The sequence below is a fragment of the Metarhizium robertsii genome (assembly GCF_000187425.2).
Source record: "Metarhizium robertsii ARSEF 23 chromosome Unknown MAA_Scf_8, whole genome shotgun sequence".
NCBI classification, from domain to species: Eukaryota; Fungi; Ascomycota; class Sordariomycetes; order Hypocreales; family Clavicipitaceae; genus Metarhizium; species Metarhizium robertsii.
The window spans coordinates 1,227,912-1,252,637 of record NW_011942226.1 but is presented as its reverse complement, the minus strand read 5'-3'; the positions used below and the strand labels follow the sequence as shown (position 1 = coordinate 1,252,637).

The following is a 24,726-nucleotide window of genomic DNA, read 5'->3' as shown; positions in this document are numbered from 1 at the left end:
TATCCAGAGCTACATGCAGCCCTTCTGTGATGGCAGTATCTCTCCATGAAGAGTACACAGTTTGCTGGCCATAGTGCCATTAATCAGAATCCAGATATCCAACGAGTGTGGGGATCAAGTCGTCCAACGCCATGAACGCGAAGAAAAGTACTCGCGGTGATGAAATAGAAGAAAGGGCAGGTTGTAAAGAAGGTCAGGATTGATAGGGAAAGGACAGGAAGAGAGAGTCAAGGGGGAGAACCAGTGATAGGGATATTGCTCTACTAGTACTCTGCAACTGGGTTCTGGGATGCTAATTTGGTTCATGACGTCCTCATGACCATGAGGACGTGGAAGTTGATAGTCATGTGTCATTCTGGGTTGCCATTGCATGGACATGACAGGCAGCGGCACGACGCAGTGAGGTATAGTATGCGCAATGCGAAGGAAGTCATCCAAAGCTCCAGCGTACGATATGATTTGGGATGGCAAGTCAGGTCGTTTCTCATTTTCTATATGCTCGCTCTACGGGGCGCCTTTGTTCGTCTCATTGCTTCTTTAGCCTCGGCTTCTTCCATCCAGGGGAACCCTCCCTCGTCTTTCAGTTTTTGTAAAAACTCTTTGCCGAATTTATATCCCATCTGGTATACTTCGTCGAATTTGATAAAATCCAATGTGCCATAGTCATCAACAGGCGGGCGCATGTAAATGCACCCTGGCATAGTCTTTGCTCGCTCCAATGCATCTACGCTCGACACATAAGCCAAACGCCCCTGGATCTCTGCTAACGTAGGGGGGTTGGGATGTGCTGACAATGGGTTCCATCTGTTGAAGAAAGCCCACATACCCGACAGCGAGTCACCATACGTTTGCGGCGTGTCATCGTCAAGGGCTCCAACATCGACAGCGAAGATGATATCAACACCAAGCGCCTTCATATGCGAAACTGTTAAATTGTCCACATAGCCACCGTCCAATAGCATGCTCCCTTCGTCGCAGAGAGGTGGCAGCAAGCCAGCAAGCGACATGGATGCTCGGATATACCTCCATGCATATCCACTCGTGTGAAATTCCACTCTGCTCTTACTGATATTGGTCGTGTTGCAGTAATACTCGAGCCAAAAATCTTCAATCTGTGTGTTGCCAAACGTCTTGAAGATGCCTCGATTGAATTCATGGCCAGTTGTGTATGATGCCGATGGGTACGTCAAGTCGAGAGCGAATCGCCACAAACTTGCCATGCGGCCAAAGAACTTCTTTGCAAAACCAAACATGGGGACTATATCTGCATGGCGAGCATATAAAGCTCCAACGAAGGCGCCAATAGAAGTGCCACCGATCACGTCAATGGGAATGCCGGCCTCTTCCATAGCCCTAATCACACCAATCTGGCTCATACCTCTAGCTCCGCCGCCACCGAGCACCAACCCAATAGACTTGCCACAGAGGCGACGGGCAAGACGATGAAAGTCGCTCTTGTACGGGGTGTCAGGAGAGTAGTACGGTGTGTGGTGGACTTTCCTTGACGTGTATTTTTGAATCTCTGCTTGAAGAACCTGCACTCGTTCTTTGAGAGCTTGTCCAAGTCTCTTAGACGGGGGAAGGTGTACAGGTATGGAATTTGTACTATATGGCATTTGAATATGGTAGTGACCACCGTTGATCCACATTCTGTTACGCAGCCAGGATCGAGTCAAGCCTGGTCGTGAGAAGCGCTCATTGTGCACTAGAACGAGCATCTTCCTGGCAGTCGACTTCATCCCAAGCATGAATCGTTCATACTCGCCGGTGGCCGGGGAGCCATCAGCAAGACCGACAAGCAGAATGCTGTCAGCTTGCGTAATACAGGTTTGCGTCCACGGCGAGTTGACACTGGTATCTGACAGACATCTGCGTTAGCGAGCTGCGCAAGAATCATAACGTCAAGGTGGAAGGCGAATGAACAAGGTTGGGGTTCAGGAAAAAATTAGAGTTAAAAATACCATCAGCGGCATTGCCTTTGGATTAAAATTTCTCATCATGAAAAGTTACGAGAAGAAAGGAATGGGCGAGTGGCGGCTGCCTTACCTGCGACGTATACCACGAGACCGTACTTCTCCTCGAGATCGGCAAGATATTGAGTGAGACGCAATTTACCCATCTTGTTGAACGCATGCTTGCCAAGGTGGTTCAAGATGGCGGATTGGTTGAGAGACGTGGCGCCATTGGGCGGTCCAACCTGCGCCAGAGCATTCATCAGGCGATTACCAAACTCGACAACTGGAACGCCTGCTGTAACTGGGAGAATGGCAACCGTTCGAAGATTCATGGTAGATTTCCTCTGATTGTTGATGGCCCCAGATCCATACTCCTCGGCACCATTCTTTGGAGGATCCTCTACCGCAGCTCTCATGCGAGAGGCAATGATCTTGGATATCTTGATAGTAATGTTGGGATGCTCTTGTGCCAAACTGTTGAATAAAGTGCGAGGAAATTTGACAAGCTCGGTGTCACGAATAGCATGCAAGGTTCCAGGTCGGACGGTCTCAGTGAGAACCTCCAGTTCTCCCACACTTTCGCCTTGACCAAACTCAGCAAGTGCGGACATGCCGCCGTCCTTCCTATCCGCTACCAAACGAAGCCGGCCATTCAGGACAATGTAAATGGCCTCTGATTCATCACCTCTGTGAAAAATTACTTGCCCAGCATTCACCTGCACCCATTCAAGAGCAAAATCAATGTGGAGGATCAGGCGTGGTAAAACATGCGTCAACCTCTTGGCCATGGTGAGGAGCACGATAGGGTATTTATCCACAATTCTTTCCAGCGCTGCTCGAGGGAGGAAACCAACGTAAACGTCCGTCTTGGCAACAACATCGATAAAAGATCGATACGACGACACACTGCCGATGTAGCCAGCTAATCCGCCGGGCTTCACCAATGACACGCTGCGACGGGTACGCCCATTGTCCTTGTTGGAATCAGTCCGACGAGTGGCATTGTTTCTTGCGTCAATATTAAATGATGCGGTGCCAGATGTCTGTAGAATGTTTTGTGGGCGTTGTTCTGTTGTGTATGTACCAATATCGAGAAATCCGTCAACAACATAGTACAGGCCAGGATTTCGTTCACCTTGCTCGACCAGTACAGAGCCCTTGGGAAAGAAGACAATCTCCACCTCGTCTTTGATCTCGTGAGATAATATGTGCGCACTTGGAGGCGTGTGAACCGTTAAGCCACCCGATGTGATTGACTCAGTTTCGCCATCTCCAGAAGTTTCGAACGGCCCCATAAACCCAAATGCATTATTTGTACCAAAGGTCTTGCGTCTGTAATCTGCGGACAGTAGCCTTGGGGAGCCATCGACTGATTCTGGTTCACGTGACGACGAACCACTTCCATTCAGACCAAGAGACTTAAACATGCATTCAAGAATAGATGATCGGAACAAATTATCTTCATCAAGGGACTCTCTTGGATCCACGGATATTCTTGCATGCCGTTGAGAGTCGAATGGGTTGAAAGACCTGTGAGCAAGCGGACTAGTCACATCTTTTGCACTAGCTCCTGGTGTGATGGGAGAACGGCCAGCATTTCGGCTAGCGTGAATATTCGCCAAATCACCGGGGTGGCTTGAAGTATGCTGGCGAGTTTGAGGAGATTCCTCCACGGACAAATTAGATCCCAAAACTGACGATGGTCGATGCTTGGTCATTGAGGACAGCATTGCTTCCCTGCGCAGCGTAGTGCTACTAGAGCGGCGACGTCTGGTAGCCGCTGCATTATGCAAGGCGATGCCGTTTCTCTCATCATCACCAGCAATGCGTGCTCGCTCATGCTTGAACTTTTCCTTCAACCTTGACAAGGCATCGCCTCTGAGAATGTTGGGAAGTTGGCACACGGTGTATTTGGTCATGCTCTTCTCCGTTTGCAACACCTCTCCAGTCAAGCCGAGGTAATCGAAAGCATGAGCCAGGGTAACGCGTTGAAAACGAGATAGAATGACATGGACGATGTGCGAAGTAGCTTTCGGGTAGATCCTGATGAGACGGCGGAACGCACTCGCGGGAATGATGGCAATTGTTGTGTCCACAGTGGCCCGAGCAATAATGTCAGGGTGTGCTGAGTGAGAAGCCACTCTTCCCGGAAGCTTGGGTCTCTGGGGTTGCGTCGGAGACGAAGGGTCCAAAGAAATGGGAGGGATGTTGGAGCCAGACTCGTGGAGATCACCCACAGGGAGCAGCTGGCTTTTACCTTCCGCCGATACACTCTTGTCGTCTGGCTGGCCGCCCTTCCCATCCAGATGAGGCGTATTAGGCATAGAAGCTGGAGCAGGTGTAAAGCTTTGTGTCTCGGATTCGCCGACTGAGCGATGCCTGCGGTAGTCACTCTCCCCATTTGGAGGCGCTGGAGAGGCTTCATCGTTTAGGCGAAGCCTCACATCCTCAGTGAAGAGCGACATGATGGAAAAGAGCGAGGACATAGGAGCTCCATTACGCACTTCCGTCAAGAGCTGATATCTCTGCTGGTCCGGAGCCACTTCCTCGTCACTGGATGTGTCGAGGTCATGGGCTGCCAAAGGTTCACGGGCGGTCTTGTGTCTACCAGATTTGACGAAAATCTCAACCAAACCATCAACGACAATACAAAATCCCTTTTCCTCTTCCAGGTTGATTGTCTCACCAGCAATCAGTTTCCTGGTCTGCATGCTGCGCGTCAATTCGTGAAAGACTGGACGCTCAAGGTAGCCGAAAATCTTGATAGCGCTCAGGAACTCATCGAGGTAGCTCGCTAGTCCTCCTTTATTGCCCTCCTCGTGACTATCTGGGAAAAGATCTATTTCAGGTTCTTTCCGTTGGGGCTCAGGCGGGAGCCTGGAGTACATGTTCAGGATGCGATATCTCACAACCCAACTGACAGCAGAAACAACGCCGACCAGGATGAACATGCTAATCAACGCGTAAGCCAAAAGACTGTGGACTTGACAAAGGAAAGGAAAACATACAGCGTGGTAGCGTTCATAGTCACCGTCCAGCTACTGGAAAACAAGGCATAGAGCAGCCTGGGGATAGAAATGGTTGCTAAACGCACGACCCAGTATAACACGGTAGAGGTCAGATTGAAGACGACATACAGCAGCCACCCAATGAATCCGAGCCAGCCTGTAGGCTCATGGGCAGCTGCTACCTTTGCTGATGCAGTATTCATGGCGTCAGTAAGTGGCTGGGCCGCTGAAGGGTCCCATGGGGCAGCAAGCGACGAGGCGACGCTGCTGGCCACTTGCGCGGCATTCGACAAGTCAGATGCCATGGCTGCGAGTGTTGTAGCAAGTTATGGCCCAGCATTATGTGAGGGCGGCACAGAGGAGGCCGGGTAATGCCAAAAGGATGCAACAGCAGGACGAAGCAAGTATTGTGGGAAGTGAAAGGGCGTAGGGAGGCTAGAAAAAAAGACGAGAATAAATACGGCCCCAGTTTCATGGGTTCCCAGCCTGCTGTCAGAAGCTCTGTCTGTCTGGGCTGGAGCTTCGATTTGCTCCACTTTGTCCGACATTTGGCCGGGCGGTGACTGGCCAGGACGAGGCGGATGCACTGGAGAGCCCCGCCGACCACTCCTGCCGCCGTCATAGAATTTCTTGTCAATCCAAGCTCTGAAGGGAGGGGCAGACAGGACGTGGATAGCGAAATAATCACATGCCGCCGTCTGCCAACACTTCACACCACCATCGCCACGAAAACTGCACCTGACTAGAATCAGGGAGCTCCGGAAGGATCCACGTCAGCTTCCGTAGCTGAAATAGCCATGGGCTACTGAGCACTTCGACGTCGATCTGTCCCGCGATGCCTTTTGCGCAGCTTGTTCTTGGCAGCCCTGGCTCTGGCAAGAGCACCTATTGCGATGGCAGTACGTCCTCTTGCCTCGATATGTCTCAGGTCAAGTGAGGAGAAGCTAAAAACTGTTTCGTAGTGCACCAATTCATGGGCGCCATCGGTCGGGCATGCTCTGTCGTGAACCTCGACCCTGCCAACGACCACACCAATTACCCATGTGCACTAGACATTCGAAGTCTGATAAAATTAGAAGATATTATGAAGGAGGACCGACTTGGGCCGAATGGTGGCATACTGTATGCCCTTGAGGAGCTGGAGCACAACTTTGAGTGGCTAGAGGAAGGGTTGAAAGAGCTTGGCGATGACTATATCCTGTTTGATTGCCCTGGTCAAGTTGAGCTCTACACACATCACACTTCTCTGCGAAACATTTTTTACAAGCTTCAGAAGTCGAAATTTAGGGTACGTCATACCATTAGCCTACGGGATGTGCGTGCCGCAACTGACCCCTTACAGTTTGTCTGCGTACACTTATCCGACTCCATCTGCGTAACGCAACCGTCATTATATGTCTCCAATGTGCTCCTATCCCTTCGAGCCATGATCCAGATGGACATGCCACATGTCAACGTGCTGTCCAAGATTGACAAGGTGTCAGCATACGACGAGTTGCCGTTCAACCTGGAATTTTATACTGATGTCGATGACCTAAACTATCTCACACCATATCTTGAATCCGAGTCGCCGGCTCTGCGGAGTGAAAAGTTTGCTGGACTTAACGAAGCCATTGCAAATATGATAGAAAGTTATGGGCTAGTGCGATATGAGGTCCTTGCTGTTGAGAATAAGAAAAGCATGATGCACCTGCTTCGTGTTATTGATAGGGCAGGCGGCTATGTCTTTGGCGGCGCCGAAGGTGCGAATGACACCATCTGGGCTGTGACCATGCGGAGTGAGTCGTCCATGCTAGACGTTCAGAACATACAAGAACGCTGGATCGACCAGAAAGAGGAGTATGATAAGATGGAAAGGGAGGCGGAGGAGGAACAAGCGCGGCTTGCCGAAGAGCAGGCCATGGAGTTGGACGACGCAACGCCGCCAGCACCAACCGCTGCATATCCCTCAATGCAAATGGATCCCGACTTTGGTGACATGTCGTTGCCGTCAGATAGTGGGATCAAAGTGGTTAGGAAAAAATGATACCCTGTTGCAAGCTCACACTTCATCCTCATTCGTGGCATTATCCAAGTCTGAGCCATCGTCCACAACGTCCAGCATAGATTCATCCTGCTGAAACCGTAGGGTCTGGGAAATTTGCGACCCCGACGACGCCTGCTCCTTGGCCGCGAGAATGAGCCGCCGTGCCTGGCGAATGGCCTCTTCCTCCGCCTTGCGAATAGTACCACTCACTCGCACCACGCGAAAAATGCATGGCCGTCCATCCTTAGCGGGAACATGGTCCATGAATGTCAAGGCCGACCAGAGTGTCTGGTAGTGAGCTCTGTGGCAACGCAGAATGAATGTAGATGTGGCCAGGGACAAATATTTCACTATCAAATGCATCAGCAATCATCAAACAGCACAAAGCCCTAGCACAAAGCGCGCTGCAAGATGCCAAGGTTCTCTTACCCGATAAGTTTCCTTCCAACGCGCCCAGTCCTGAATCGCCAAACAAAAGCCCAACTTGGGTTCTAATCGCCTCGAGCAAAGCTCGCGGCGTCACTCTCTCGACGGTGGGTTGATGCTGGACCACGAAACCGGGGACTTTGGCAGCAGAGGATTTTGTGGCGTCGGGGGGGTAAATGATGTTGACGAGCAGATATCGCTCCTTTATTCGAACCATTTTTGCTATATTCCAGCCGTTGTAACGGGTCGCGTGAACCGGACGAGTGAGAGCTGGTTTCCAGAGTTTGCCATGCAAAAAGATGAATAAGGAATGAGGCGTCGTTCGCTGTTACCCGTCAAGTGGGGCCGATCCATGGCCCGCGGCTGACAGCTCTCCCTCCTCTTTTGAATGCAAGCTTCACAACTTGGACTCAAAATGTTTCCCAGTGTAGCCGCAGACTGATAAATTGCTTGTTGTATCAGCCATAATTGTTACAATACCAACCGTATTTTGTTTGCCACTGCTGAATCCATCGGCCCCCAAATGGACAAGCTCACGGCAGCTATCCTGGTTGTCTCCACGACGGCTGCCCAGGATCCCTCCACTGATGCATCCGCTTCTGTTCTGCGCAATGTGCTGGCAGAAGATGGAGGTGGGAAATGGCAGGTGATGGCGGAGAGTATAGTATCCGATGATGTGCTTGCTATTCAAAGACGGATTATACAATGGGCTGATGGGGCAGATGCGCCGCATCTGATTATCACAACGGGTGGAACAGGATTCGCTGTGTCGGACGGGACGCCGGAGGTGAGTTTTGAATTTGAATGAGTCAATCTAAAGAATCTTTATTAATTGATTCAAGGCAATTAATCCACTGCTTCATAAACAAGCCCCCGGACTGGTACATGCCATGCTCTCTACCTCCCTGGCTGTCACCCCCTGTAAATGGTCCTCTCCGAACCTCAAATATACCTAGCTAACATGATCAGTTGCCATGATGTCCAGGCCAGCCGCTGGCGTAAGAAACAAATCACTAATCGTCACTCTCCCCGGGTCTCCAAAAGGCGCCAAGGAGAATCTCCAGGCCATCATCAAAACGCTTCCCCATGCCTGTCTACAAGCAGCTGGCGCCAATTCGCGGGCCCTTCATGCCGGAGGGGTCAAGAAACTCGAGGCAGACGCAGGGATCAGCAGTTCAAAAAGCAAGCAAGGCCATTCCCACGACCATCGTCATCACCATCGTCACCACGGGCATGGCCACGGCCACGGCAATCTCGTCAGACACAGCAATCCGGAAGCGACAGCCTTATCAAACGATCCAGCTCTTGGCCCTACTCGTCGGCATCGTGAATCCCCTTACCCCATGATCTCGGTAGAAGATGCACTCGCACTAATTTCCGAGCACACTCCTGATCCCGACATTCACGAACACCCCGTAACCGACAAGATCATCGGCTCCGTGCTGGCGGAGGACGTAAGTGCTCGCGAAAATGTACCCGCGTTTCGCGCCAGCATTGTAGATGGATACGCCGTCGTGGCGCCTAAAGATGGCACCATGAAGGGAGTCTTCCCCGTGACAGCCGTGTCACATGCTGCCCCCGGCGAAACTAAGGCCCTCACAGAAGGAGAAATCGCACGAATTACCACCGGGGCTCCCTTGCCACCGGGTGCTACATCCGTCATCATGGTGGAGGATACGATATTGAAAACCATGACGGAAGACGGCAAAGAGGAAAAGGAAGTAGAAATTCAAGCCGAGGGTGTCAAGGAAGGCGAAAACATCCGCGAAGTAGGAAGCGATGTCTCCCAGGGCACCGTGATCCTCAACAAGGGCGAGCAAATCTCCGGGGTTGGAGGCGAAATCGGCCTTCTTGCGTCTGTTGGAGTCGCCGCCATAAGGGTTTACAAAAAGCCTGTTATCGGAATCTTATCCACTGGTGACGAAATCATTGAACATGATCGAGCTGGGCCTCTTCGTCTAGGTGAAGTCCGAGACACAAACAGAATCACGCTCATTTCCGCCGTCAAAGAATGGGGGTTTGAAGTCGTTGATCTGGGCATCTCAAAGGACAAGCCAGGCTCGTTAGAAGAGACGCTTCGGAATGGTCTGCGACGGGCAGACGTGCTCATCACCACTGGCGGTGTGTCCATGGGCGAGCTGGATCTGTTGAAGCCCACCATTGAGCGGTCTCTCGGGGGCACGATTCATTTTGGACGAGTGGCGATGAAACCTGGCAAGCCCACGACGTTTGCTACCGTCCCTGTCAAGGATAACAACGGCCAGCGCAGGTCAAAGGTCATCTTCTCGCTCCCTGGAAATCCCGCGTCAGCACTGGTGACATTCCACTTGTTTGTCCTGCCTTCGTTGCATAAACAAGGCGGTGTGTCGCCAGTGGGATTGCCAAAGGTCTCTGTAGTTTTAGGCCATGAATTTCCCATGGATCCTAGACCAGAGTATCACCGTGCCGTAGTTACGGTGGGCCAGGACGGCGTGTTGACGGCGAGCAGTACCGGTGGCCAGAGGAGCTCCAAGGTGGGGAGCTTGAGGTCAGCGAATGCATTGGTCTGTATGCCTTCTGGTACGGGAAAGTTGAAGAAAGGCTCTACAGTAGATGCGTTGTTGATAGGTGCTCTGCGGACGTCCTAAATATTTGTGGAATATGTAAACGTATTTATTACAAGCTGAAATCCCATCACTTCCTATATTACAGTGGGTAGCTAATCAGCAAGTCCGTGTGTCGCGCGGGACACCTTTTGTTATTTGGCGGTCTGCTATCACAAACAGTTTAAGCTCGGGCTCTAGTTTAAAGCAAATCTATGGATCTCATCTGCCAGTGAATGCCTGGTGTACAATTCCGAATGTAGGGGGATGGTGGTACAGCTATGAAAAACACGGGTTCCCCCCAGCTCAGCTTCCAACGCCTTGCCAAATGTTGCATTCGGCATAATGCATACAGGACGTTACCATCCCAGCGGTATCCCTACCACATCAAATTATGCAGAGACAAGATGCCCCTGTAGTGCTTTCCGTCGTCGTCTCCCATTCGAATGTCATCTAGCTAGTTGCGCCGAAGTTGGGTGCCTTTCCAGAAACCAACAGGCCAATAATCAGCCCAAACAGGCCGAGAACGGAGCTGAAAATCTCAATGACGAGAATCTTGACGAACCTATCGAAACGAGTTAGTATGGTCATCCCGAGTAACCGATATAGAGCAGGGAGGGCGCACAATGACGGGTCAGCAGCATCAGCCAAAGCAGCCCCAGACCCGTTAATGCCCACGGCAATGCCGCAGACGAGATTGCAAAGTCCAACCGTCAGACCGGACCAGAATAGCGCAAACCCAGTATAGTATGATTCGGCGGACGCGGCGGCCACGACGTCAGTCTTGTCGACCTTGGAAGAGAAGACGATTGCCATGATGACGCCGTAAATGGCGACGACTTCGCAAAAGATGATGGAGATGAGGTTCTTGGTTCGAATTCGGGGAGCCTTGACGCCAGCGCCGAGAATTGAAGATCCGGTGATGAAGATGCCCCTGGCGAAATTCGTTAGCACTGAAGTAGTCGTAAGTGAAGCAAATAAATCGTAGATGGCGGCAGGGGCGAACGCACCATGCAGCGCCAACGACAGATAATCCAATGCACAGAGCAATGCCCAAATCGGCCCACGCATAGGGGGACACAGATTCGAGGAAGGCTCCGACATTGAAGGCTTCACCGCTCCCGGTAAAGAGCATATCTTGAACAGCGTCAGCGAGCCTCCAAATCAAGCCACAACGACTGGGGACAACACACAAGCTCCCACCACTGTCAGAAACGACGCAACGCCGCCCACGCCATATGTGAGACTCATTATGGCAACAAGGTTGTGGAAATACCGACGACGAAAAAGAAAACAAGGGGGAAAACTCTTGACTGATACCGCGTCGACAGTCGCGAGGTAACAAGCTTGCTTCGGCGATATGGTTTCCCTTACGGCCCCGACTTGAAGCTCTGCTAGGCCAGCGACACCAGGTGCCAGCCAGCGACGTCACATGATGTGTCTAACCCGCGGCTAAATGCTTAGTCAGACCAGGCAGATACACCCCTCCCTGCACGGCGCCTCGTCGGAGCTCTTTGAACATTACTACACCAGGGTCTTTGCTGCAAACATCAAAAAACATCCCACATAGAAAAGGAACGAAAGAAGGCCAGGACAGCGCAACCATGGCGTCAGGAGCGCAGTCGTTCTACGAGCTGTACCGCCGAAGCAGGTACCTCATGTCCAACGGTGCGGTGGCAGAAGGGAGACGGCCGAACATGGGCTAACACGGGCGGTGACAGCATCGGGCTCGCTTTGACAGATACCCTCGACGACCTGATCAGCGAAGAGCGCATCAACCCGCAGCTGGCGATGAAGATCCTCGGCAACTTTGACCAGGCCATCACAGAAGCGCTGCAGAAGAACGTCAAGAGCAGGCTGCAATTTAAGGTTGGTTGCAAACCGGGCCAGCGCGCGGCGACGGGACTTGATTTGCAAAAAACACGCAATGATGCTGACACGGAGGATGACGGTAGGGGAGCCTCGATACCTACAGATTCTGCGACGAGGTGTGGACCTTCTTGATCAAGAACGTCACCTTCAAGATGGACAACGGCAGCCAATCCGTCCAAGCGGACAAGGTCAAGATTGTAAGCTGCAACGCCAAGAAACCTGGCGAGGGGGCGTAGATTGGAAATGACTGTCCCGGGGGATTCATTGTATAATGGGTGGGTTATCAACTAGAGTGACGGATGATGCTACGACCATTCAAGATACAGCTCGCGGCTTGCATTTGACGGCGTTTTAGGCGTGTGCAGACGTTCGGAGTTTTCGGCACAGTAGAACATGAATTTATTGCCTCTTTTTTTCTAGTCTTCAACTGCTGCATGCCGCGTACAGTCGCGTCTAGTTGTAGACTGTGGTGACTTGCCGTATCCGCGAGAACCGATTCAAAGTCGTCATGGCCGTTCAAACACCGGTCCCCAGGTACTGACTGGACCGACCTCCAAGTTCTCCACAGCACATGCAGCCGTCCCGTCCCCTGGGTTCCGGACTTGGCACCTCAAAGTGTCCAAGCCACGCCATCGCCAACCAGCTTACAACGAAGGCCGTCCGCCCCGATCCAGCACTCATCCCACACCCTCCACGATCCAAAGATCATGGTCCGCCAGCGTCGCGGCAGGAAATCCAGCGCCGCAGCCCAACCCGCACCCACCATGGTCTCCGGCCCCCAGACTCCCGCATCCACCCGCACGCAATGGATCGTGTACGCCGTTGCGAGCGGCGCCTGCGCGGCATTCAACGGCGTCTTTGCAAAGCTGTACGTCCATCCGCGTACACGAACCACACGTCTCCTCGCGCAAAAAAAAAGGTACTAACAGGACAGAACAACCACGGAACTCACGTCCACCCTGGCCCATAAGCTGGCCACCGTCTTGTCGCTCTCCTCGCACGAGAACATTGTAGAAGTTGCTGTCCGCGCCGTACGTGAAACCTCCCTACCAACGGTACAGTGTGTCCTGAAACTGACGAGGATAGATCTTCTTCGGTCTGAACCTCGCATTCAACGGCATTGTAAGTCCTTGCGCTCTCTCCTTCTCGTAGATGACCACCGGGCGGGGGGAGAAACGCTGACCGCGGCAAACAGATGTGGACGCTCTTCACCCAGGCCCTTGCAAGGGGGACTTCCACCACGCAAGTCAGCATCATCAACACGTCTACCAACTTCATGCTTACTGCGCTGCTGGGGCTGTTTATTTTCGCAGAGGCCTTGCCCCCGCTCTGGTGGGCGGGCGCGTCGCTGCTGGTCGCTGGGAATGTGATTGTCGGCAGGAAGGACGAGGACAGGGGCGAGGACACGCCCGGCGAGGTTGGGCCGGAGGAGCGGAGCGACGAGGCGATTCCGCTTTTGAAAGAGGACGGCGATGAGGATGAGGATGTAGCTGATTTGGGGGACTTGTCTAGGTAGAACTTGGGTTGTTGGATGGGTACACGAGTTTCGCACAGCCGCATCATCATTGTAGATAGATATAGATAGGTACATAGACAAGATATCAAGGCAAATTTATAATAAGAGACGCCCAACGCCGATGTTGTCACTTCTTCTTGTCATCTTCGACTTTCCAGCTCGACGCCTTCGTCGCCTACATCCTCATCCCCGTCTAGAATGGTACCGCGGGCTCGTGCCCGATCCTCATCGCTGCTGAGGCGTATCCTGCCCCTCGACATGGTCGATATGTGACCTGATATCCAATAGCCCGCTTTTTGGAGCACATCCCACAGCTGCTCCTGGCCTTGGTTGATGCGATGGTCGTCTTTGGGATTCTCGGCAGCCTCCACTTTGAACTGATACTTGAGACAGTCCTTCACCGTGACCAGGCCCGTCAGTTTACCGTGGTATTCGATGAGAATAACACGCGGGCCAATCTTGCGGAAGAGTTCCATGACGGTCTCGAGGGGAAGCCTGGGGTGGACCGTGACGGGTGTGGCATCGATGTAGCGACTGAAATCGAGGCATGTGGAAGACGCGAAATCTGTGCTTATTGTGACGCTGGGTGTGACGGGCGTGACGGCGTTCAACGCAGGCGGAGGCGCAAATATACATTTCGCGTTGGGGTCGATTTGCCCTTCGCGGCGGATGCGGTCGACTGCGTAGCGGAGCTCAGTTCGTCCAATATACCCTACTAGGATCCTGGACGACTTGTCCTCCACGATGGGGAAGCCTTGATATTCGTCCTCGGAGAGAAGGGCTTCCAGCTCGGCCAGAATCATTCCGTTGACAGGTACGGACACCACTGATGTCCTCATGACCTGTGACACTGGGACGCCAAAGTTGTGTTCCTCCTTCTGGTCTAGATATGGGAACCCGTTGAACCATATCATTCGGTCGGCGATGCCACCCTTGCCGAACATGTCGCCAACAGCTTTTGTGACGCCGACCACAATCATGGTTGGCAAAATATACGTCAGCGCGCCCGTCAGCTCAAACATGATAACAACGACCGAAACTGTGATGTGCATGATGCCACTAAGCGCGGCACCAGCTCCCAGAAACGCATATGTTCCGGGGGTGATGCAGGGCTCGTCAGGTTTGCAAGCGGCGAAGAATATGCTCTTGGGGTTCGCTTCGTGAATGGCCTGTACGATGATGCCTACAGTGCGCCCAAAGGACGCTCCAATGGCCATTGACGGCACAAAAATGCCCGCAGGCACTTTGCAGCCATACGAAATGATGACAAGGAATATGCGCAAAACAGTAGCAATGGTCAAGGAAGCAATGTTCCGGAACCGCTTATCTGGCTCGCAAAGTCCGTGATAATCCTCGGCGCCTTCACACTCGAGGAACAAGATCTCCATGCTCTCCGTCATGTCGATTTGCAAGAAGGCATTGGGATAGCAAATAATGGCTGTTCCAGCAGCCAACAAGGTAGCTTCGAGGACCGCATACTTGGCGAGGTACTTTTTGCGGAACGCCTGAGCTCGCAGATTCCATTTCATGACAAACGCGCCATAGAGACCACCAAATATGCCTATAATGATGTAGAAGATGATTTCAAAAAAGTGCCAATCCCGGTCATACTTGACCTGGAACATGACGAGCTGTCCTGTACGGAAGGGATTCATGGCCGAGAGGACAGCCGTGGCCACCAACGCACAGAAATAGCTTCGCCACATGGTTTTGAGCGGGAAGTGGTTCGACATTTCTTCCAGGGAGAACAAAACGCCTCCGATGGGACTGCCAAATGCGACTGCGACTCCGGCTGCGGCACATGCACTCAGAATCTCCCGTGTCTTGGACGCATTGCGCCGATATTTAGCAAAACATCGTGAAATGACGTTGCCAGTACAGACGGCATAGTGAACGCTGGGCCCTTCTTTGCCGACAGACAGACCAGACGCAATGGTCAGCGGAAGAGCTACAGATTTGATGACCAGAGTCCAGAGGCCCAGAAATCCCTTCATGACGAAACCCGCAATGATGCATTTGATTTCGGAAATTCCAGACCCGGCGGCATATGGCGCGAAGGATTTGACGAGAATAGCGGCTGCGAATGCAAAGCAAGTCTAGCAAATGTCAGTTGCCATCCGCAACAAAAGACTGGCCAATACGTACCCCAAATATGATATATAAAAAGTAGTTCAACGGCCCAAAGCCCGTCCACCGATGCCAATTGGGACATCCTTAGCACTCGGGTCAGCAAACAAGGTGTACGGCAAGGCACTCCCATATACTCACCATTATCTTCCCCCCAGCAGCAGAAGTTCTCATTCAGGTAAAAGGCCGTTGTGCAGTACCCCAGCTTGATATCAGACAGCCACTCGGTAGCAATGTTCAAAAACGCGGCATTCAAGCCAATGGCTGCGCCAATAATAGTGACGACGATCCAGCCCTGCGCAGCGTCATAGGAGGCCCAGAGTCGATATCGCCAGCCCTGCTGTCCACGGTCGTACAAGCCCGCTGCTCGCTTCTGTCTCGTTTTTCGCCGTGCCTGTTCGCGCGAGGCATCTTGGACCCAGTCTGCACACAAAAGGTCAGTCACGACATGCGCTGCAAGCTGCAACAACGGTCTCGGGTACCTATTGTTGTAAAGTCCTGTTGGGCACGGGTCAGTAAAATGGTGTGCTTGGCCGCCTTGCAATGGCGTCGCATACCTCATATCTCTTGATTTCCGCAATCTCCTCCTCAATCTGCCCCTCTGCTGGTGGCGGGATGCTGGCAACGCCTTGTTCAGCTGTCGACACGGCAAAGGAGAGACGAGAGCCGATAGAGGAACGTCGCACTGGGCCAGGGTTCCGGCTGTAGGATGAAGACTGCGCGCTCATGATTCCGGGGCGTAAACCATGGCGGCCACCTACGGTATGGGTGTTTGTTGGCAGCGGGATGAGGAATCAAGAACTTGAAGGTTCGAGCGTCGGCGGTGATGTCGTAGATGCCGTTGGTGGTCGGCTTCGACATGGACGTCTCAGAATCGCTGTTCAGAAGCTCCAGCGCACTGTTGCGGCGTCCTCTCGCCCAGAACCGGCCCTCGCCAAGTGTGGCGCTCCAAGTAACATTTAACTCAGTGCTGCTTTCAAGCCACACCAGGGCCCTCAGAGAGCCTTGCCTCGTCGCGCTTGACTTTAAGTGCATGCATTCAATGGTATCCACGCCGCATCGCGCTTCCAATTTCAAGTCACGTCAAGTACAATTCACCCTCACGAGACCGTATTCAAAAAGTGAAATATTCAGCACGTGTATACAAAATCCTATCCGAAACACCGTAACTCACTACCAGCCAGTGGGATTGCTTCTGGCCCGTATGCCTTTCACCTTCCATCTTCATCCCATGCTTGGCTAACGTTTCCTCGAACAGCCAAATCAAGGCATTTCTCCAAAAGAGTGAAAACTGCATGCCCGCATCCCATCTTTCCCATCATCACGAAATTGTCTTCATTTCCCTCAGCACATTACACTAATCCGTCCACTGCAGATAGACCATATCGCCTCTCACCGGCAATGCCGTACAACACCAGTGCTATTCCTCCGCGCAAGGAGCCCACGGGACAAACTCAACTCCCATGTAAGTTCTCCGTTCCCCGTCCTCATCCCCAATCGCTCGACTAACATGCCCCAGTATCGCGCGTCAAGAAAATCATCAACCAGGACTCCGACATAGCCATGTGTTCCAACAATGCCGCCTTTGTCATCACTCTCGCAGCGGTACTTCAGTCATGCCCTCCAGCCCGACCCGTCTCGACTAACGCGTCACCCAGGAAATGTTCATTCAGCACCTCGCAGAGGAAGCCAACACGCAGGCAAAACTGGAGCGGAAGCCTCGCCGCAACATCCAATACAAGGACGTCGGTAGGTTTTCACACCAGCACCCAAATCCTACCCCAGGGCTGACACCCCACAGCCAACGCCGTGTCAACCCACGACAGGCTTGAATTCCTGGAAGACGTGGTCCCCAAAACAGCCCCCTATAAAAAGGTCAAGGCCACCGCGTTGGCAACGCAGGCCCGCCTAAGGGGGGATCTCAAAATCCCCGAGGAACGGCCAGAGTCGTCCCCGCAAGTCTCCGCCACAACCAACGGAGGAGGAGGGAATCCGATTGTCAACGGCAGTGTCTCGTCGGGGGGTGCTTTTACAGTCCCTCTGAGGAATGACGACAGACAAAGTGGTGACGATCCGAATGAGCAGTTGGAGATGGAAATGAGACAGGCTACAGGGAGAGATGGGGATGTACGCATGACGGGTTAACGGTCCGGGTGTTGGTGAGCAATGGGTTCCTGTGTCATGCCAACGTGCCCAAGAGGATGCTGTTCGCAGATCATGGGTGCTATTGAATGCAGGGTATTCGGATTGGGTTGTATTTCTCTGAATAGCAGGTCCAGATGGAACCATTAACCGACGTCAACCTAGTACAAGTTTCTTCTCCATAATGAAACCGATAATTATGCCATTTTAAGAAACTGACTTGTCGATATACCTGAAACGCCTATTCCTCCATGGCATCGGCGTGAATGCCAGCCGGCAACCGCCCCTCGTTCAACTCCTTTTCCAAAGCAATGATTTCCTGCAAACTCGTAGCCTTTTTTATCTTTTCCTGTAGCCGCTTCTTCTCGTCGTCTGTGAGTTTTATCCTCGACAGTCTGGACGGTTGCGCTGCGCCATTAGCCGCCACGTCAAAAATCGTGGACTTGTTGCCCAGAATCTGTGGTCATCTCGTTAGCAGAGTCAACGCCATAGCAAATCAACTACCAGCTCTCACCTCCAACGCCAAGGCCGTGGGCTCTGCTTCAGTCCCAAACAACTCCCGTCCCCGCTCCCTCTCGGCTTCCTTTACTTTAGCGTAGTCCAAAAAGCGGACGGTGGGACATCTCCAGAGGATCCAGTAACGGTAGTGCTAAACAAAAGGTCAGCATAGTCATCTCCAACACGACCGCAGCCGGGGGAAGACGGCTGTGAAACATACCTCCTTCTTCGTCACCGGGTTGTCCGCCAAGACCAAGTGCGTCAGCCTCTCGAACCCCTTGAGCGTATCCAAATCCGCCAATTCTGCAAAATTGTTCGACGCCAGCACCAGATTTGTCAGGTTCGGCACGGCATTCGGTAGACTAGCCTGGATGCTGGCGATGCGATTCCTCGCCAAGAGAAGGGTCGTTATGCGCGGTGACAGGGGGAAGTTGCCTAGGATTTGTATATCATTGTCTGTTAAGTCGATGGAATCATGTGGCTGTTGCTCCTGTTAGTAACCGATTGGTCTTTTGCATCCAGGAGGTGCAAAGCTCGGCCAGTGCACAGCAGAATCAACAGATGAAGAGTACTTACGCCCGCCACACCAAGGTTCTCAATCGCAGGGATCCTATGTCCTATAGACCAACGACATTCGCATTAACTAGCTCTTCATGATCAAGATTTTCCTTTTTTTCACAGTAAAAGAAAAAAGGACGTAGCATCTGCTCTTTTCATAAACGCACCTCGAAGGTCTAGTTCGCGCTCCTTGAGCGGGTTGAGATAGGACAGGGAATCGTGGATGAGCTCGCTGGTGAGCCGCATCGCGCAAAATCGATTTTACCTCGTGGGCGTCTCGCTGTTCGGGGGACCACTGGCGATTTTTGGCGCGTTATCGAGGGATGAAGAGCTGTGCTCGTCTTAACATTGCCAAGGCTGAGGTTGACGAGGCGGAGGGGAAATTTATGTTTCTCAGGCTGGCTGGGTTGCCCCACATGATGTCTTGCCGCTTTGGGCTCGCTCATCTCTTTAGCTACCAAATGGCTCGTGGGGCCTCCTCTGCCATACAATTTTCTTAGGTAGGCGAGTCTCCACGAGCCAATTGGCAGCTAAAGAGGTATGCAGGCGAACCGATGGACGGTGGTTCTACGGTATAATGAGTGACCATCGTGACTGGGCGTGAGATGGCCTTGGCTAGCGGGCCGCGGCGTGGCACCAATTACGCTGAGACGGACGGTCTCTGTCCTTGGCCTGGTACAGCCTAATACTGTGTTATTAGATTTCACGCTTGCACGATACTCGTATCATGCTTGTCATTTCACTTGACTAATGAGCGAAACAATTCACCCCTTAATAACGAGTGGCCATCAGCACTAATTGAAGCGTTCTGCCGGATTGTGCCCAGTACCAGATTTATATAGGTTTTGGGTTGTATTGTCAACTATCTTTACCATCAATCCCATGAACCTCTATTGGAATACAAACACCACGCCCGACCGATCCACACTCACACTCATCGTGTAAGGATACTCCAACAGCATTACATCCAAAATGGCATCCAGATGAGACTGCAAAAGCTGCTGCTGCTGCATAGATATTACCGTCGACCTCGCTGGCCTTTTGCTCGAGCTCTTGCCCCTTGGCCTCTCTCCTGCAGCCGTCGTATTTCCCGAGGACCCATGTCTATGTGCTTTTTCTATATTCAATGTGACAGCAGTGGCTGGGTGTGTTGCAATAAACGTAGGTTGTTGCTCATCGGATGGTTGGCCGCTGTATATGCATGAGTTTTCGATGCGAGAGATGTCCCAGAATCGAAGCTTTTTGTCTGATCCACCCGTGAGCAGGAATGCATGGCGGATATCCCGAGAGTCCTCGGCGGCTCCTGTGCCGGCTATCATGGCTCGTACGCCCCGATCAGCACTCGCTGCTTCGCTATTCTCCAGGTTCGTTGCAAACCGGTCCAGCATTCCTTCTGGCTTGTCTTCGTCAACGTCCCAAGCGCTGTAGCCCTTGGGACCATCCTTGTTTCCGCTTGTTCGGTATATCTCCCTGCAGAGCGTTTTTTCTAGATCCCATACAGTTATCTCTCCTTGTGATGTGCCCCCAGAGATGCATACCCATTTGCCACGGCCCTTGGTAGGGTGAATACAAATTCTATATATCGACCCTTTGCCCGGTACACCCCAGCCACGAAGCCTCATCTTGAACCGCAAGTCCCAAAGGTCGACAACACCATGTGACGTACCCAAACAAAGCCAATTGCGTTTTCGATCCACGCAGAAACAAGTAGGTGCCCCATGGTGGACGGGGTTCTCTAGAACATACAAGACCGACATGGTCCGTAAATCGATTCCGAGAATCCGAGACCGGTTTGTGGCGAGAACCAAGACAGAGTTCGATTCCTGTCTGAAGTGTTCGCACCAGACGGCAAATTCTCCCTCGGGTAGTTGGTATTCTCGTACAACTCGCAGTTTGCCATATCGAATAACGCCACTTGCAGATATTGTGTCAACCTTGACGACATGCATGCTGCCGTCGCTGGCACAGCTGACGAAGCAATGTGAGTTTTCTACAAAACACATTGCTAGCACATGAGCACCATCGGCGTGTTTATGTGTTTGTCTAGATCGGTGTGTAATATTCCTCTCCAGTCTTGCTGCATCCCACACTCGAACACAGCCGTCGTTGCCTCCAGTAATGAAGAAGACGTGGTCGGGAGATGCAACAATTCTATTAATTGGACCCTTGTGCTCCCCAAACGTGGCAACTAGATGACCCTCTGGTTTCCAGTAATCATCTCCGGGCTGTATGCCGACAGCCCTTGCCTTGGTTCTCGAAATAGGTTGGACCATGGGCCCAAACTCCAAGACATCTCGGGGAAAGTTGTCGATATACATCTGGTCCAGCATTCGTTGAATGTTGGGATCTGTCCCTTCGTAGGTATGTCTGGCTTGGCTTAAAACCAGTTTTCCACCTTCGTGCTGTCGAGTTGGTGTAGGAGAGGTTGACGCACTCCCCTGAGCAAAAGGCCCCTCTACCTCGCCAAAGGCATTGGCGTCGCTTGTACTAGTTTCTGCAGCAGACTTGTTGCCATCCCTTCTATCCAGAAGGCTCAATGCACTGGACTGGTGACGCATTGCTCTTCTTGATGCGTACGGCCCATCCCTAATAAAGACATCGTCATCCCTGGCGCCACCTGGTCTGCCGTCAGACGACTCCCGGCGAGAATGTTGTGAACTAGCTCGAGTGCTTCCCTCTGGTGACAGAAAACGCCTCTTTGGCGACGGACGAGGACCCACGCTCTGCACACGGTTCACACGGGTATGCAGCACAGCCTTTCTCCTCTTACTTAGGGTATCATCAATGGTCATCGACGCGTCCAACAGTGCGTCGGCAATAGTATATGGCCCAGCGGGCGTGTCAAGGTCGGGGGTAATACTCGAATCGCGAAGAGGCGTGTCGTTGAAAAAGACGGTTTGAGGAGTAATACCTAATTCCTTGAGGGATACAAGTCCAGTATGTAGGCTTGGTTCTCCTGCAGAATCGCGTAATTTACTTCTGCTCAGTCGCCAGATAAATTCTCGTAGTGCCAATAACTTCGGTTCATCATCTGGTTTGAGGCCCAAATTCCTCAATCTGGATAGCCACTGCTCATCTTCGTCGTTACGCACAATCTTGGTCATGGAATTTGTGCTCAAATCGCTGAATGGCCTAGCACTTGACGATCCAAACGCCCGCGATTGTATCTTTTGCAGCGGTTTCCAGAAAACGCCTCGTTCAGACTGTAACGCCCACGTGATAGCTTGTTCAAACACAGCCCTCGTCAGGGGTCTTTTGAGCGAATCTAATATGCTCAATTCACCAAGATCAGCCATCGTGTCGATCTTCATATATGGCACGACAAGTGGCAGGAGGATGCATCGCACATCTGCCACGTTGAGAAATTTGGCAGACTGTGATAAAAACTCGGCGGCGGCTTCTCGAATCCAAATGTTAGGGTGCATAGTAAACCGTCCAACAAGGTCTACGAGTTCCCAAGTTTTTGGCCTTGACAGAAGGCCAAGGCCAGCGAGCTGTGCAAGGGAATGTAGGGCCGCCTGAACCACGTACTCTTCAGTGTCAGCCAAAGCCTGCACCATAAGCGGTAGCATGAATTCTTCCAGGCTTGTGCTACCAATGAAAGCAGCAATTCCGACGATAGTATCGAAAAATGAGCATTTGAGTGTCCAGTCATGGTCGTTGAGATAAGTGTTGAGGTGGGTGAGTAATATATCGTTGGAGTGTTCTTGGAAGAACATGCACAGCTCAGCCACAGATGCCAAAAACGCTCTTCGAACATGGACATCGGGGTCTTCTACAAGCTGCTTGGTATGGCTCTCCAAAATTTCAAAAAGCTCTCGTCCAGCATTGTCAAACACGCTTTCGAAATTAGCTTCTGCCTCTGCGCCTGGCTCCACTTCGGGGTCAGTGATGGGCATGGACCCGTCCGCCCGTAAGCTAGACGCGATTTCGAGGAAACGTTGGGCTGTAGAGGCCAGACTTCCTATACAGGAAGCATACGTGGCTCTTACCAGAGAGCTAGCGACACGCGACCGTGATCCCAATGCAATCTCCAGGCGAGGAAGTACATACTCGACTAGTACATGGGAGTTGATGGGTGTCGGCATACGTACAAGCTGGAGCAGCTGGGTGATTGTTCGAATGGCCGCCACAATGACAGAATCTGTTTCCTCCTTCTTAAGCAGGGTCATGAGATAGGGCAGAACTCTATCAAGTTTTGCTTCGTCAGTCAGTCGTTCAGAAAATGCCAGAAGAATGTCGCAAGCTCGAACTCGAGAAGATGCTCGCGCCGTGGTTCTCATTGAAGATACAATAAGTGTCAAGAATATCAATGTCCCATCATCTTCTGGCGGCTCCAGGTCGGCTGATACTGTATGCTCGTGATTCGGGATGCTTAATCGGACTGGGAAATGGCTCAGGCTCAACCGAGATCTATACAAAGTAGCTTTGGGTGTCCTCTTCTCAATTTGATACCCCAAAAAGTAGGAAATCTTGTCGAAATCGTAGAAGACGCGATCAATCCTGTCGTCGGACTCGCCCATGTTCCTCTGGCTCCCAGACATGGGATTATTGCCAGATGACGGGTCGGTGATGAGCTCCATATACTGGTGCAAAAAGTTGTAGAAATAGCTGGGGAACACCTTTCCCTTCCAAAATTCGAGATACTGCTCTGCAGAGTAGCGCTTCTCTGGGTCGATCTGAATCATGTGCGCAATCATGTCCCGAACATCCTTGTCCGAGATGACGCTCAAATGAGTGATGACGGGATCATACTCACCACGTCGATACTTGTACAGCTGGGCAAGGCTGAATATTTCCGACTCAAGAAACATTTGAGCAATTACGCAGCCAGCACTGAAGATATCCATAGCCCATGTCATCTTAGCCTTGGGTGGAGGGCTATCACCGGTAGCGTAGAATCGCTCGGGAGCAATATAACATGTTCGCCGGCCAGAGGTATCAAAAAAGTAAGAGAAGTCGCCCGGATTGTCGTCGGGTAACAGCACAGGTTTGTACGCAGACGAGAAGTCCGTCAGGTACAGCCAGTTCCAAGACGTTACTAGTACGTTCTGTGCTTTGATATCGCCGTGATAGACGTCGTGAGCATGGCAGTCTCGCAGCGCACAAAGCAGCTGGAATGCCAGCCACTTCTTTTCAATATCTTCCAGAAATGGACGTGTGCTTAACCGATCATAAAGCGAGCTATATTGAAACTGTCGCACCAAATACCCGTTCGTGTCGGTTTCAATGATACGTTGGAACCCGAGGGCGTTGGGGACTTGAGCCAAAGCCTTGCGCTCCTCTGTTACCATCTGTTAACACCAATGTTGGCATAGGCCACGTCACGCAAAAGGGCAAGGCTCACTAATTATCTTCTGCTTGTATTGATCGAGATTGACTCCAGCATAGGGCTTTACCAAGACCTTAACCAACACGACGCCATGCTCATGCCGTCCGCGGATGCTCTTCATAAACCTTGCGTTGCCGATGCTGCGCTCGTATTGCACATCTTGCAACTGCGCAATGTCTATACCGGCAGAGCCGGCCGACGGCGTTGCCAGTGAGAACCCTTGGCCCATCCTGGCTGCCTATCCCGTCGCTATTGGTATCGTGCCCTTGGCACAGTCGTGTGGGCTAAGCTATCGTCGATGTGCGGGAGGACTCGTCCTCATCTTGCACGGCGAGCGCTGCGCACGCTTGGAATCGCTGGTTGTATAGGCTATTCGGCAGAGAGCAAGCAGGGTCCGAATTGCAATAAAGTCATATGGCTAGATAGATGCGCCGGCGCCGGCAAGAACAAGAAGTCACCAGAGTGCACAAACAGCAAAGGGACAGAATGTCACTAGTGTGGGTATGTCATTGAATCATTGAGGAATCCAAATGTCGGCCTTGCATGATGTGGTGGGCAAAAGTCGTGAGAGGTCAGCCGCCATTATGTGGGGCCCATCGACCGCATACATACATACGTCAGTCAATACTTGTAGGTCCCATATCCGCACTGCAGCAACTCATCAAGCCGTCTCTCTCAAGGTCA

The 24,726-nt window shown here is 52.1% G+C and overlaps 10 protein-coding genes across 10 annotated transcripts; 5 read left to right on the top strand and 5 right to left on the bottom strand.

The window, feature by feature from the left end:
* Positions 1-491: 491 nt before the first annotated feature.
* On the bottom strand, positions 492-5,268 carry MAA_01162 (patatin-like phospholipase; the record flags this gene model as incomplete). Its single annotated transcript, XM_007819160.2, has 3 exons — positions 492-1,858; positions 2,047-4,907; positions 4,964-5,268. 3 exons carry the CDS (start codon positions 5,266-5,268, stop codon positions 492-494), a joined length of 4,533 nt encoding a protein of 1,510 aa, XP_007817351.2.
* A 530-nt stretch (positions 5,269-5,798) lies between these two features.
* MAA_01161 (putative protein family, ATP binding protein) lies at positions 5,799-6,989 on the top strand (the record flags this gene model as incomplete). Its single annotated transcript, XM_007819159.1, has 3 exons — positions 5,799-5,862; positions 5,926-6,251; positions 6,306-6,989. 3 exons carry the CDS (start codon positions 5,799-5,801, stop codon positions 6,987-6,989), a joined length of 1,074 nt encoding a protein of 357 aa, XP_007817350.1.
* A 949-nt stretch (positions 6,990-7,938) lies between these two features.
* MAA_01159 (gephyrin) lies at positions 7,939-10,042 on the top strand (the record flags this gene model as incomplete). Its single annotated transcript, XM_007819157.2, has 3 exons — positions 7,939-8,202; positions 8,258-8,336; positions 8,385-10,042. 3 exons carry the CDS (start codon positions 7,939-7,941, stop codon positions 10,040-10,042), a joined length of 2,001 nt encoding a protein of 666 aa, XP_007817348.2.
* A 408-nt stretch (positions 10,043-10,450) lies between these two features.
* On the bottom strand, positions 10,451-11,248 carry MAA_01158 (vacuolar ATP synthase 20 kDa proteolipid subunit; the record flags this gene model as incomplete). The annotated part of the gene is made up of 4 exons (XM_007819156.1): positions 10,451-10,562; positions 10,623-10,931; positions 11,008-11,134; positions 11,191-11,248. 4 exons carry the CDS (start codon positions 11,246-11,248, stop codon positions 10,451-10,453), a joined length of 606 nt encoding a protein of 201 aa, XP_007817347.1.
* A 353-nt stretch (positions 11,249-11,601) lies between these two features.
* Positions 11,602-12,105, top strand: MAA_11507 (ATP-dependent DNA helicase PIF1; the record flags this gene model as incomplete). The annotated part of the gene is made up of 3 exons (XM_011413501.1): positions 11,602-11,648; positions 11,719-11,866; positions 11,953-12,105. The coding sequence occupies 3 exons, from the start codon at positions 11,602-11,604 to the stop codon at positions 12,103-12,105; spliced, it is 348 nt and encodes a 115-aa protein (XP_011411803.1).
* A 528-nt stretch (positions 12,106-12,633) lies between these two features.
* On the top strand, positions 12,634-13,385 carry MAA_01157 (pyridoxamine phosphate oxidase; the record flags this gene model as incomplete). Its single annotated transcript, XM_007819155.2, has 4 exons — positions 12,634-12,737; positions 12,804-12,900; positions 12,956-12,991; positions 13,065-13,385. The coding sequence occupies 4 exons, from the start codon at positions 12,634-12,636 to the stop codon at positions 13,383-13,385; spliced, it is 558 nt and encodes a 185-aa protein (XP_007817346.2).
* A 140-nt stretch (positions 13,386-13,525) lies between these two features.
* MAA_01156 (voltage-gated chloride channel) lies at positions 13,526-16,547 on the bottom strand (the record flags this gene model as incomplete). The annotated part of the gene is made up of 6 exons (XM_007819154.2): positions 13,526-15,481; positions 15,531-15,598; positions 15,654-15,935; positions 15,995-16,010; positions 16,070-16,214; positions 16,270-16,547. The coding sequence occupies 6 exons, from the start codon at positions 16,545-16,547 to the stop codon at positions 13,526-13,528; spliced, it is 2,745 nt and encodes a 914-aa protein (XP_007817345.2).
* Positions 16,548-16,913: 366 nt separating this feature from the next.
* MAA_01155 (Histone-fold protein) lies at positions 16,914-17,657 on the top strand (the record flags this gene model as incomplete). Its single annotated transcript, XM_007819153.1, has 4 exons — positions 16,914-16,977; positions 17,032-17,117; positions 17,171-17,261; positions 17,314-17,657. The coding sequence occupies 4 exons, from the start codon at positions 16,914-16,916 to the stop codon at positions 17,655-17,657; spliced, it is 585 nt and encodes a 194-aa protein (XP_007817344.1).
* Positions 17,658-17,895: 238 nt separating this feature from the next.
* MAA_01154 (U2 small nuclear ribonucleoprotein A') lies at positions 17,896-18,956 on the bottom strand (the record flags this gene model as incomplete). The annotated part of the gene is made up of 5 exons (XM_007819152.2): positions 17,896-18,111; positions 18,169-18,303; positions 18,373-18,633; positions 18,729-18,769; positions 18,878-18,956. The coding sequence occupies 5 exons, from the start codon at positions 18,954-18,956 to the stop codon at positions 17,896-17,898; spliced, it is 732 nt and encodes a 243-aa protein (XP_007817343.2).
* Positions 18,957-19,600: 644 nt separating this feature from the next.
* On the bottom strand, positions 19,601-24,271 carry MAA_01153 (vacuolar sorting protein; the record flags this gene model as incomplete). The annotated part of the gene is made up of 2 exons (XM_007819151.1): positions 19,601-23,994; positions 24,058-24,271. 2 exons carry the CDS (start codon positions 24,269-24,271, stop codon positions 19,601-19,603), a joined length of 4,608 nt encoding a protein of 1,535 aa, XP_007817342.1.
* Between the last annotated feature and the right edge of the window lie 455 nt (positions 24,272-24,726).